The sequence below is a fragment of the Halyomorpha halys genome, unplaced genomic scaffold, assembly GCF_000696795.3.
Source record: "Halyomorpha halys isolate HHAL.00 unplaced genomic scaffold, Hhal_1.1 Scaffold18.1, whole genome shotgun sequence".
Classification (NCBI taxonomy): domain Eukaryota; kingdom Metazoa; phylum Arthropoda; class Insecta; order Hemiptera; family Pentatomidae; genus Halyomorpha; species Halyomorpha halys.
In genome coordinates, this window is record NW_027114407.1 from 2,206,552 (window position 1) to 2,220,743 (window position 14,192).

Consider the following 14,192-nt stretch of genomic DNA (forward strand, 5'->3'; position numbering starts at 1 on the left):
TTGTCTTTTTTCTTTCCTTTTCCCACGGTGTCTTTTTGGTAACTTTATCCTTCCTTTCCCTTCATTTATCGATGTATGAAAACAAACCAGATAGTACAAGAGCCGGGAAGAAAAAAAGGCAGTTATCTCACCCCAATTTTTGATTACTTTAAAGAAAACTATGTATAATGAATAGTCAAAATTGATGAGACTCCCAAGCATAGGTAGGGGGAATAAAAAATGGCGGCTGTTTTAAAACCTTAAAGAAACATTGATTTTTCATTCGAAGCTCTATATCTTAAAAACTACCAACAACACTAGAAAACCTAAGAGTACATTATTTAAAGAAGAGTAAATTTGCTGAAATATTAGCCTTAAAAGAGCGATTTACGTCCAATAGTTCTCGAGATATAGCTTTTTAAAATGCAAAATTTCTTTAAAATCTACTGAAAGATTAGTAGTTAGTTAATTTATTTTCAGAAATCTATATCTCAGGAACTATGTGACATACAGATATCTGAGATTAGCACTCAAATTAAAGCTAGTATAATGGACTATACAGATGTTCATGACCTTTACCTTCGTAGGAATAGTAGTTTTCATGATATATGCTAAAATAAATTGATTTATAGTTGTTCAGACAATAAGTTTGATTTATGAAAAACTACATTTCAGAAACCATAGGACGTACAGATGTTTGCCAGCGCTCCAATTAAAGCTAGTTAAATTTACTACAAAATAGTTAATTATGTTTATCTTTGTAGGACTAGTAGTTTTTATGATATTTGACAAAATAAACTCACAAAATTTTTGAGGTTTAAGGGCATCCAGAACATGGTCTGTAACTGTCACTTCAGTACAAGAGGCCAAATCGAAAAAAAAAAATTGACAGCCAATGTAAGTAAATAAAATGAAAAATATTTGGAGTTTTTAATAGCCCGTTATCATATAGATAAGATTTATTTCTGTCTTATGGTGTGAGACAAAGATCTTTAAATCCCCTGAAGGAATTAGCATAAACCTTTTGAATATGGGTATTGATTGGATTTCTAAAATTTACTGGCGTAGTTCTTTACCTCATGAAAACTCATAGTAAAAAAAAAGAAGGACGATGGGAAGTATTCTGAATGAGATTGACAATAAAACAAATTAACTGCAACCGTAATTTATTACATTATTATTCTCATTAAGCACTTTTTTGTATAATAAACAATTTGTTATCTATTATTTTCCCTTTAATTTTTCTAAAATATAAATACATAAATTTAAGTAAAAATGAACGGACAATAAAAAAAAATTAAGGCGATAAAGATAGCTGAATAAAAAAGGTCTGTTTTCTGTTTTAAACTTTTTATGATTAAATATATCATAAAAGGAACCAACACTGTCAGTCGGAATGACGCAAAATCAACACAAAATGATTAACATGGTTAATGGTAAAAGTGATTAAAAAGGACGTTCAAATAGATCGTGTAGGGGTAATACTGATGGATTATGAAGAAAATTTTCAAATCATTTAGAATTTAAACTGGGTGGGGTACTGAATGCTACGATTGTTTCCTGCATACTGTTTCGTTTCTTTCTTGCAAGCAAATGTCAAAATAATGGTGAGACAACCTTCTTATTTATTCCGAATCGAATGCAATATTGTACAAGATTCTTTGTGTTAGAAATCTTATTTCCAAGTACGTGTCAATTGGATTAATACTGTAGGGGTTATATTATATAAACTATATTAAATAAAGTTATATAAATTAGTTTGGCTATTGAATGATGACTGTCATTCTGACTGACCGTGTAAGTTGTAATTATTTATAAAGTTGTAAACTGTGTAGAACTATGACATTTTGTCATTCACCTTGATTAAATACATTTTTGAAAGGTCCAACTTTTTAAATAATACTTTACAGTGTATTCATTATACCAATACAATTTATTATTAATATTTTAGAAAATCTGAGCATGGTTAAATCTCTTAAGGCTACTAAAAATCAAATTTGAATCAACTGATCTATAGGAAATAGGAACATTTAAAAAAATGACGACTTGAAAGAGATAACTCGTGTCTGCCAAAGGACTACTTTACAGTACCGGCAAAAAACTGTTTAGTAATGTAATCGTCAAGAAATTTTTTTAAAATTTTTATTACTCATTCATTACCAACCCAAGGAGATTTATCAGAATATTTTTCAATTTTTTTTTTTTTGTTTTTTTCCCGACCCCTCTAAAACAGAATTAAAAATAAATAAATATTAACTTTTTTAAAAAAATTGTATGACCTATTCTAACCATGATGAGGGAGTAAAGCTGTCATTACGTGGGACCACCACGAAATAGTAAACCACCCACCAGGCCATATACGAACCGGCGCCCCTGCAGTAACTGTCTGGTTAGACAGCCAATGCTGACGGTTTATCTCCCTCCACCACTAACGGCCCAAATAAATAAATATTGACCGACCAAGGTTGTGAATCGAACTGAAAAGGTAGTGAACAAAACATCTCATTATTTCCAAATATTTATATTGAATATCAAATATTCCAAATATTATTGGTTTGTGATCCCAAACATAATATACATTAACAAAGAAATCTGAGTAGAAAACATAGCGAATCCATGCACTAATTAGCTATAGAATGATTTTGACAGCCTCACTCATTTTATAGTTCTTTAAGTGATATAATAGGGAAAATAAGATAAGTAATAAAAAGAAAAACGTTATTTGTTATTGAAGTGTGTTACACGAGGAGGTGCGAGAAGGAGTGTAACCTACCGTATAACTGTTTGCCAGTTATCAGCTAGTTAGCAAATGACACAGATCCGACAGGAGACAGTACAGTACAGGATACAGCACAATACCATCCTCCACAGTACAATATAGGACTCCCAGGCATCTCCTCTATTACTGGAGTGCTTTATCCTATGCTGACAGGACATAACTGTAATATGTCTGGTTGTCATATTGAGGCGGTACCTAGCTGTAATATCTCAGGACAAATTATAGCGGAAATGGTTTAGCTAGTAATAGGGTACCATATTGTAAGGATAACATCTTTATTAGGGTTGCATTATTTCGTAGGATTCATAGTTGTGGGTTGTAAAATATTATTATTAAATTCCTTAAAATGTTTATCATATTTTACTACTTCCTTGATTTTCATTGTGTATTATGGGTATATTTAGTTATATAAGAATGATAGCTGAAACCTGTATCCCAAGAATCAGAAATAATATGCTATATTTTCAAGACAATGAGAGCACAGCTTATGGATAGTAGATGATGTGCCAGTACTGTCACACAGCGGATGGCAGCGAAGCTAATGTCATGTAAACTGCCTCTTGTATACTCCTTGACAATGAAGTATTGCCTTTATCTTATGAACTACGAGAGCGATTGAACGGGAAAATATTTTTGTTTCATAAATTGTTTTGTTTATTTTTGAAATTGATTTTTTTTTCAAAGTTTTTACCAAACCGACAGCTAACAGGTATGGGCAAAACATTGCTACACTAACCCACTGTCCCATTACCACGACAGAAAACTATCACAGTGGTAACGAGTCTTAAAGTATTGCAGAGTATATATCGTCACTTCCCGATTTCAACCTACTGGTTGAACTATCAGTATAACCTACTGGTGAAAATTGTATGTATGCATAAAATATTTTTTTCTAAAATAACTAAGAGAGCAGTATACACAAATGTATATAACCAAATCTAATGATAAATTGTTAAGAAATAGAATAATATCTTGTTAAGAGAATTTTTATAGTTAATTTAGTGCGACAAATTAATTATAAAAATGGATTAAAAAAAACATATTACTGAGGAAAAACGACGAAAGGAGAAAAAAATATCGAACCAACGTGATAGATGAAACAACTTATCTGACGAACTGGTCTTGATCGGGACTCCAAGGGGAAGATTCTATTTTTTTTATCATTATTAGGGACTGGATTTCCGTGCAATTGCATATTTTCTTCCCTGGCTTCGAATTTCATAAAACATTGACAGAAGTTCGAATCATGAAAAAAAAATTCAAATAACACTATTTTTTTTGCACGTTTTGGTGTTTTCCCACAATTTGTTTCTCTAAAAAACTGCACGTTTTACTCTTCACGGATCTAATTTTGAATTTGCTGCATTATATTTAAACTACTTTTTTCATATTATACACATGTAAGCCAATATCTCTTTACTTTAATTTCATTTTATATATTTTTTCTTATTTAATATATAGTTTAAAATTAACATATTGGATGTATAGTAATGCATTGATTAATCTATGGGTCAAATTCATCCTCAAAAAAAAAAATTAAACACTACTGACGATATTCTTGGAGTAGTATTAAAGAGTGGTTTGGGATTACTATGAAAAGGTTCCCAATAGTAAACTTGTTATAGAGAACATTCAGTGTTATTTTTTTGTTTTAATTCCCCCTTCCCATCTCGTCTTTCATTTTTTTGTTGTGAGTACTGGGAATTTAAATTTTTTTAATTTAAAATAAATAATCAATTGGTCTAATCAATACATCTACACACTTATAATCAAACTTCTTATAATTTTCTTCATTGACTTATTATTTGCTAGCTTTTTGGTTAGTGGTATATTCTTAGGTGAAATACACGATTAAAGCTAAGCGAAATAACATAACGTGTGACAGTTTAGGGAATATTAAAAAATAAATTTTGCTTGGAAGAATACATTGAAATACTATGTATTTACATTCCACTATGTAGTCCTTGCACACTTTTCCTAAAACTGAAAATTGAAATTGTGTTAAGAAATTAAAAAACTGAATTCCAGCCTTCATAATAGGAATATAACATAATTTAATAAAATTAGCTTTCTCATAGCACTTCAATTATGGACAAAGTTGTGGGTATTTTATTAGAGCCGTTTAGCTTTTTATGTATGTTTCTACAAATGTATAGAGTACTTAGCGAGTTTAATTCAATCAAGGTTAAGTAAGATTTCCATGAATTAATATTATAAATTAAACAATAAAGTTGATTATAGCAGGACTTGTGTGTTTTATACTCATTTTGGGTTTTTAATGCACAATTTTGTACATTTTGGTTTTTTTTTACTGCACTGGTTTCCAATTATTAAACTACAGCCTCACAACCTTATAGCACACACTTATATCAAATTATATCAAATAGAAAAGATAGCTTTTATTTTCATAAAATCGTGGTTTATAAATAATTTTGAGCCTAAAGGGAAGGCATACATTTTTAGCAATTTAATATAAGAAAACTGCTTGTATGCTCAACGAATACTGGCCTAAATTATATAGGACTTTTCTGAAGTTTTCATATCTATTTAATTTTTGTATTGACGAAAGTTGCATTTATACTTATTGCTTGTATTTAATACCAAGCAGTATAATATTAATAGCCTAAAGAAAGGTTATAAGTGACAAAATTCTGCAAAAATTTTAGAAAGTGTATAAAAGGAAGTGAATTTTAATTGAGATTTTTTTTTTATAGTGGCCATCTTTGTCAAAACGTTGGTAATAGGGAATAAATTAGTAAAAATGTTAAGACAAAACGAATTTACTTTATTATAACTGGTAAATGTGATCTGAAACAAAAATTAATATACAATGAAAAATATATACGTTAAATGATTATGGCCGAATATTTAGGCTTCTGTCTAAATCATTCCAATCCTTATATTTTATAACTTCAAAGTTGGGAAAACTGCAACAATAGATCGATATTTTTTATAAATCTGCATTATTCGATCCTAATTTCACATGTAACTCAGGTGATCTACAAATTTACATCAGTTTTCACTGATTACCTTACCATTATCTTAGAAAGTTGAAGAAATAGTATTTGGCTTTAAAAAAAATAAGTGTGAATGTACCTACAAATCAAATTTTTATTTACGGCTTTAGATAATCACGTGTTGGAGGGAAGAAATGTATGCAGATATTGAAGGCGGAAAGTGACCCGATCCGATAGGACGTATAATCGATTCGCAATCGAACAGAGCAAGGACAATAGAACCGATCGGTTAGGCATTGGCCGTGAAGCGGCTGAAGGATGGCAGGGGGTCAATGTCGACTCCTGTCAATGGACCGCCGTCCAAGGAAGGGTGTCAATAGGATGAGTGTTCTGGGAGCTGTGGTGGCGAAGTCTGGTCATCGTCTGGTGTACTGGAGGAGTGGACTACTTTCCACGAGGAGAGGGTAAAAGTATCAAGGTCAAAACTTGCAAATGGCGATTCGATGCGTTCTTTCTACTGAGCCCGACCTATCATACAGCTAGTTAGTTACATGTTCATCATGTCTTTGTTAGAGTGTCTGCCTTTCATCTCATTGCCTTTGAGGGATCAGTAGGGATACTGCACTACGGCAAGTCGACCAGTCGAGAACATTGTTTTCTTACCTTTTGTCAGCCATGTATCAGGATAAATTTATATCTTTCTAAACCCTAAGTTCCCAAAAACAATAGTGTAACAAAATCGATTTGTATCGACCAAACTTTCATTTCACGTCTTCAGTTGTAAGTGCAGGTAACAAGTGTTGATTGTATACACTTCTAAGAAATCACGTGCTTAGAACTAAGCTGATAAACTTTTATGACATAACATGCTTATCTCGGGCTTTCTGGAAAATTATAGAGAACTGTCTGTGTTGTCATTTTTATAAATGATTATTTTTTCTAATTTGCAAAAAAATTCATTTCGATTAAAAAATTTAAATTTGAAAAGGGAATATATTCTTCCACACGTATTTATAGAAAACAAAATAGGAAATATGCTAAAAAAGTGTAAAAATGATAAAGTAACTAAATTGTAAACTAATGTTGTTAAAAATATCAAGAAATGTTCTTAGTATGCATGAAGATACATACAAGTTTTAGAAAAAAAAATGTTAAAAACCATCTCTAATCATGATTACATATATTTGTCCTAGGAGGTCGTTGAGATTCAGGATGCCCAGTTGTCGATTGTGTCTCAAAATCGATTGTTTAAATTCTATCGATTTGACTAATCGAATAATTTGAAGTTGCCCAAACACCATTTCTTTAACCTTAATTAAAACATCCTTTCCTTTATATGTATGTGTGCTTATACATATCTTAATAATGTTGAAAGTTTTAAGAGTACTATGCAAATTTTGGGTTTTTTAGTGCACTAAAATTTGGTTTGTATTAAATTAAGCAACTTACTAATTTCATACAATTAGAAATTGTAGTTTTTATTTTCTTAAAATCGAGATTTATAAATAATTTTGAGCCTTAAGTAATAACATACAATTTCAAAAAGTAAATAGACGTTTGAGCCTTATCAATCTGAGTGCAGCGATGCAAGAATTCTGCTTTCCTGTTACCATGAAAATAATTAGTTTATCAAAAATATTAAACTATCTTTTCCCACCGTCAAATTTTGATAACATCTCAGCACATTAATAATTCATTAATTATAAGGGAAATATTTCTGAATTAATAATTTAATAGCTAATCGTACCGTATCGTATTACAAAATTTGTTGTTTGCTTCATTACAAGGTTTCTGGTGTGAACGACCGATCAAATTACATTAAAACTGCGAAATTACATAATCGAAAGAAAAATACCGAACATAGGGAATTTAACTAAAGTAAGAAGAAACTGCAACAGAAATATATATCAGTGCTGGAGAAGCAAAGTGAAAGTTTCGGATTAAGAAGTTTTTTCTATCTACCTCTCCTTGAACAAAATTTACTTTTTAGTATTGAAAATATTGTGAAATAGCCAATAATTATTGATTATTTTACAATTTTGAGAGGAATTAGTAAGGTTAAATAAGGTGCAGCTAGAAATACAAAGCAAAACACCTCTTGATCGCAAAATCATCACCAGGCTTCTCACTTCCTCAAATATTAACATGATTATTTGAGAAAAATATTTTGATTCCTGTTACAAGAACTTTTATACGTAGAAATTTATTATTTTGAAATCAGAATTACGAATAATATACATTTATTCGCATTCTTCACATTTATGATCCTACATATAACTCAACCATTTTTCTGTATTATTTAATCTTCTAAGATCCCATGAATCCATGACTTAGTCGTCTATTGAAATAAATATGTAATTGTAAATATAATTTTCGTGAATAGGGTTGTTGGTGTTCAGGGTGGACTTAGCGGAACGTTCAAGGTTCAGGTCGAATGGACATGGTAATCGATCTTAACAAGTCGATGGTGCTGAACCAGCAGCCGGGCGGTCTGCGATCTGCAATGGTATGCGAAAAGTTGTCTACAATCCTGATACTGAAGACAACCAGTCTGTCCAGGACAAAGTGTCGACGAATAATGTTATAAATTATAATTAAGCTTGAATAACGTCAAAGCCTGTGAAATAAAATTAGCCTTTTTTGCTTATATGGATTTTTATTAAAATATTTATATTAGGCATATAAGAAATAGAGCAAACTAGTATCCTCGCAGAACATTTGAGCATAAAACATTATATTAAAATGTTAGAGAAGTTGGAATATAATGGATGCATCATCAACAATGAATGGACATCCATAGATAGGGAACGAAGAATAAGAGGTAAGAAATAGGCTGAGTAGTCCGGTAGGGAAATCGCAGTGTCCTCACAGAGTGTTTTAGAACGTTGTGGTTTCGATTTCTGTGTGAGTCAGTCTATATTTACTTAGCTACGCCACTCAGAAATGAAACTTAACATTCCAGATTCTTCAAGCAAAGCGACAGAACCGTATAATTTTGATACAAAAAGATAGGGAGAAGGGAAAGAAGTAAAAATGTTAAAGGTATTTCGCTATTCACCAGTTTAAATATTAGGGATTAAAATATTAATATCGCTAGTTATTAGTAATATTATCTCCGGTGTAAGCCCATCTTAGTAATACAGATAGAAATACACCGTAAATTAATGGTCTTTCACTAGCCTCCAATGAAAAAATGAGATATGTAAATTAGTGCACTCCACCTAATTGTCTAATAACGTATAATTTTAGCGTTAGAGTAAAAGAAAAATATTTAGCTTAGCACTAGGAATGTTTCTTCTATTACAATTACAGTAGTATATGATCTGAACTGATGAGCTAGATAGAGCATAAGCGGGTAAGATGTTTTCCTTGTAGTACACCCTCACTTCTATTAAGGATCTTAATGGCAAGGAATCGGTCCGAAACTATCTCCGAACCAGATCATCCACTTCTTCGGCCAAGATATAGACATCACTTCCGACAGTCACTACAGTGCCCGGAGTACCGTAAGGCAGGTACAACGGTACTCAGGTCGTGTTACTGAGTAAAAGAGCCAACCAAATGTATTTTGATGGAATGTTTCACTATCACCCACAAGCAAAAATATATAAATGTAAGCTTTTAAAAGAGCCCTTAATTTTCAACAATTAAATTAATGTTATATAATTACTCTCTATTGCATATATTTACGAATTTTATTTCGTGTATTTTACATCAAATTTAATATCGATATTGGGAGGTTCTAATATCTTAAAAATGTAATTTTCTTTATATATAGATATATTCATGATACGCTTTATAAGATATATATATTTTTTAAGTAGATACAACAAGTATGTTATAATTTAGTTTCTGTTGCGTCATATTGCAACATTTAAGTAAATTGCAATAAAAGGACTTTATTTAAATTTTTAATAAAGGGACTTAAAAAGACTAGCTTTCGGAGTCCTAGGAATACCTATAGAATATGGTTTACGAGTTTACGATCATAACACTTGGCCGAATTATTACGTTATAGTACTCATTCGACGCATAATTGAAGGTTATTTAATTTGTTACATTATAACTTTTTTCACTATGAACCATCTTTTAAGGGTTGTGGGGGGAAAAATCGGATGAGCTACAATTTCTAATTCGTTAGTTTACTAAATTAATTTGCTAATTATTAAGAGTTTTAGAACGGCCAGAAATCAGGTTCCGTGTTAAGTGTGATAGGAACTAATTCTTAGAATTGTTAGATTTTATGCACCCCATACTAATGAATATTTTTGAAAACTATTGCATTTTTTGTCAGAAAGTAGTCCGGGTGGTGGTCAATAAAGTTATAAAAATTGTAAAAGAAAACAATTTATTGTTAACCAGCGTTTCTTCACACTTTGCAGGGCTTTGTCCGGGCTAAATGAAAAAACAAGATACAAAAATTATAAGAATTGACAGAGCATTTAAATAAAAAACATTTTAAAACAATTGTTATGTGTATAAAGTATATAAAAAAGAAAAAATAATAAGAATATAAGGAAGTATATAATGAATTACAGGATAATACTCGTTAGAATTAGATATTTTTCTACAATGTATTAGTCTAGATCTGTATTTAAAACTTTATTTTATTTAGTTGTATTTACACACCTGGGCCCTGTTTCATAATGAAAGCTAATAGTATTAGTTAAAAATACAATTATAGAAACAACCTGTTAATTACACTAATACTTTTTTTTCATAATAAGGAGGACTATTAGTGATATTACAGGAGCTAAAAAGTACTAAAGTACAAGTTACTATAGGACTAGTCAGTGTAATTGTATTAAGTTAAATCGACAAGACTAATAGTATTATAAAACAGGGCCCTGGTTGTATTTATTAGTAAATAGTTTCTAGTCCACCTACATGTATACTTCCTTTTATTATTATTTCTTTTTTATATACTTTATAAACATACTTTTCAAATAACAATTGTTTTGAAATGTTCTTTATTTTAATGCTCACTTAATTCTATAATGTATGTATCTTGTTTTTTTCATTTTATCATGACGCAGCCCGGCAAAGTGGGGTGAAACATTGGTTTCCAATAAATAGTTTTCTTTTACTATTTTGTTACCTTTATTGACCGCTACCCGGACTATCTTCCTACAATCTACTATCTTCTTCCAATATTTCATTTTTATTTAGTTTTTTTTCTGCTTTCTCTAAGAGAAGTGATTGTCACGATTAATCCAGAGACATGCTGTACTCTGTACTTTGATGTTCTTACCATTGCATAATACATAGAGGATCCTCCCGCTTACCCTTATCTTGCTGGAAATCGATAAAGATCTGATGTCCTGGACGAAACCCAAGGACGAGAGCTGCCTACACCCTTCTCCCCTCCCAGAGGACACACACACCTGTTTGTGTGTCAGTGTGCCTCCTAACGGTCCTCGGCAACAATGGCCTTCTCATTAGTTCTCGGACTTTCTCCGCATCTCTTCTGTTATATCACCGCCTCCAGTGTCAGGAAGGAGGTCCTGCCTTCCAGTCTGGTGGGTGCTGCGCTACTGTCTGGATCGATAGGGAGGAGTTCGTCAGCAGGGAAGAAATTCTTCAAGAAGCTGGACTTGAGTGCTGTGTTTGAATCTAGATTAGGAGATAGCCGTGGACAGTGAATGGGACTTGATAGTTTATGACCTAAAAGTGCTTCACGACTTTTTGCGCAATTCAAACTTAATCATCAAGCTTCTTATTTGCAGCCTTCTAATTATATTATACAATTATAATTATAATAATATAAGTCGATGATCACCACAAGTAGACTTAATCAGTAGAAGGATAAACAAATAACAACTTATTATTAATAAGTGTTATCTAATTGTTACGGATTACAATAAATAGAACTGAAGAAATATTATGGACAAGTTGTTTGCCGAATACTAAACAAATAAATTTTTAGTAGTAATAACCAAATAGGTGAGTCGAATTATACTTAAAGCTTCACTCAATAAAATCATTTTTTTTTAACAGTTGTTCTTATGTATTTTTTATTACTAGATCGGCCTTGTAGACCTTAAATGATTATTATAACGATTAGGCTAGCTTTTGATGATTGATAATGAGTTTGTTTAGTGTTTTTAAATGTTTAAAATTGAAATTTGGCCTCAGAAAAATTAAAAATGCTAGCAGGGTTTTGGTTTTATCTCATATATATATATATATTGACAATATGCTGGCGTTTTAATGACCACAGAACTATTTCTCTAATATCTATTTTTATTTGTTTATTTTTGAATTGATACATTACTTACATTGAATTGTTCAAGTGAAATGCAGCTATAAAAGGTGTTCCAAACTCGATTGACAACTACCTTTTTTTCAAGAACACGTAAATTTCAAAATAAAATCTGGTTGGTTTTAGTTCTGATAAAAGAACTTCTTTTTTTCTAGTTAAGTCGACTTAGTCACTCCATTCAAGTCTTCTCCATTGCTTTTAACTGGTGAATTTCGAATGGAAAGAGATATTTTAAAAGAAGGATTCTCAAAGAACCTATAATTTCATATCCGACGCGTCTTGAAGGCGCAAATAGCACCTAAATCTGGAATTCTAGAAGGTTTTTGACGGTTTGCGGAAAATAAACCTAAGCAACAAAATAGTTAGGGAATCAAATAGATCTCAGTGAGAATTCATTATCATAATGGAGTGATTTATTTATTGATTATTATTATGATAGGCATCCGACCCAATTACGATGACGGAGAAATTGAATTGTTAACAGAAAAACGGGATAAAGTCGATTTGCATACCAAAAGGTGATGACGTTTCACCATAACCAAAATTAAACGAATCCCATTTCAAAATTCTCAATTAGCGTAAAACCATAATTCGCTACCGAAAACCTCCTTGAAGACAAAAACATTTTTCATAATACGGTTCAATTTATTTTATATATTTATAATACGAGGTCAATAAATTCATTGATTCATGGAACAAAAGCTATTTTATGCAACTTCCACTCTTAAAAAAAACTTTTGTTTTTTAATTGAAACTTTACTGTTTAAAAATAAGCACGTTATTTTAAAAAAATCCATAGGCATTCCATAACACGATTACACTAACTTACTGGAAGACATACATTCTGAATAAAAGTTTATACAAATTACTACTTTTATTAAATCCAATACTTGTTAACTTAATTTGCAGTTGAGAATAATATAGTGTTAGTCTTATTTATGATTGCAGGATAAGGTTCAAAGTGGAAGTGCATGGATTCAGAAATTAGTATTTTCTCATACTTAGATAATGTGACTAATTCAGAAGCCCCCCTATTCGTCTTTCTTACCTTTGATCGAATTGACAGATTTTAGTTGTGGAACATAACAACCTTCGATAATGGTAAAGGAATGACGTATTGCTAGTACTAGATAGTTTAGGTCAAAAAAAAACTTTTTACGCTGAAAAATCTTTTTGTTTCAGTTGACATTAACAATCTTTTTGGTGAAAACTCTTCTACTGTAAGATCGGTTTGATTCTATAATATGGTTTGGCTACGAGTTTTAATATATTTCAACAAAAACTAACTCTCCTAACTAAAACTACATATATATACTCTATCCATGAACGATCCCTTTGATTGTCTTAACTACAGGCTCTATTTATTAGAAAAAACTAACTCTGTTAATTACATAATTAAGTAGATAAGCGCAATATTTCAATCACACTAAAAACTTATTTTGATATAACTACAATCATGGATTTGAACCAGCATATTCTGCCTCAAGAGTAAAGGGATTAATTTGTATTATTTAATGCAAGGTAATCGATTTACACCCCGAAATTTAATATCTAAATGAAATTTAGTTCATCAATAAACGGTATATCTCTACAGATGAAACAATTCATTTAACTTGAATTTAAAGATGTATCTCATTTCCCTAAATGTATTTTATTACATAATATATCTAATTATATATTTTTTTATTGACTAGATGCTGGGGTAGAGCTATAGAAGTACAATATTATGCTGAAGGCGCTGACAACCCTGAGCCTGGCGGTGCTCGCCGCAGCAACCCCACTCTGGCAGCCCCACCTCTACCACGCCAGTAAGTATAATATAATATAATATTATTATATATGATCTAATATAATACAACAAAATCTATCAATACTACAAAATCTACTAATACTACAAAATCTTTTTTTTTATTAACTATTATTGATCGATTTATCTTTTTATAAAGAAATATTTTGCTCAAATAAACATTATTTTGTACAACAAATAATACATATTATGCATGTATTCAGAAAATATATACTCCAATTGATGAAGAAAACGGATCAAATTGCCTAATAAATGGAGCTTGAAAAAATCTAAAATCTTTCCGCTGTTTTCTATTGAAAATACGGAATTTATTGTGATAGAACGGTACATTACGTATAATTTAAAGTGTTTTAAATCACTAGCCGCTATCTTTTCCCATCTTTCTGGAAGCATACGAATACCACAGGG

At 31.0% G+C, this 14,192-nt stretch overlaps 1 protein-coding gene across 3 annotated transcripts in view; it reads left to right on the plus strand.

Moving 5' to 3' along the window:
- Np (Notopleural) overlaps window positions 1-14,192 on the plus strand; it is a 162,375-nt gene that overhangs the window by 85,320 nt on the left and 62,863 nt on the right. For 2 of the 3 annotated variants that reach the window (XM_067051594.1, XM_067051595.1), the window contains one exon: window positions 13,672-13,785. In XM_067051594.1, coding sequence (XP_066907695.1) covers window positions 13,704-13,785 — 82 coding nt within the window. In that variant the 5' untranslated portion in view covers window positions 13,672-13,703. Of the gene's footprint in view, window positions 1-11,271; window positions 11,659-13,671; window positions 13,786-14,192 lie in introns of those variants that run through there. The other variant, XM_014421101.3, reaches the window with a different exon arrangement.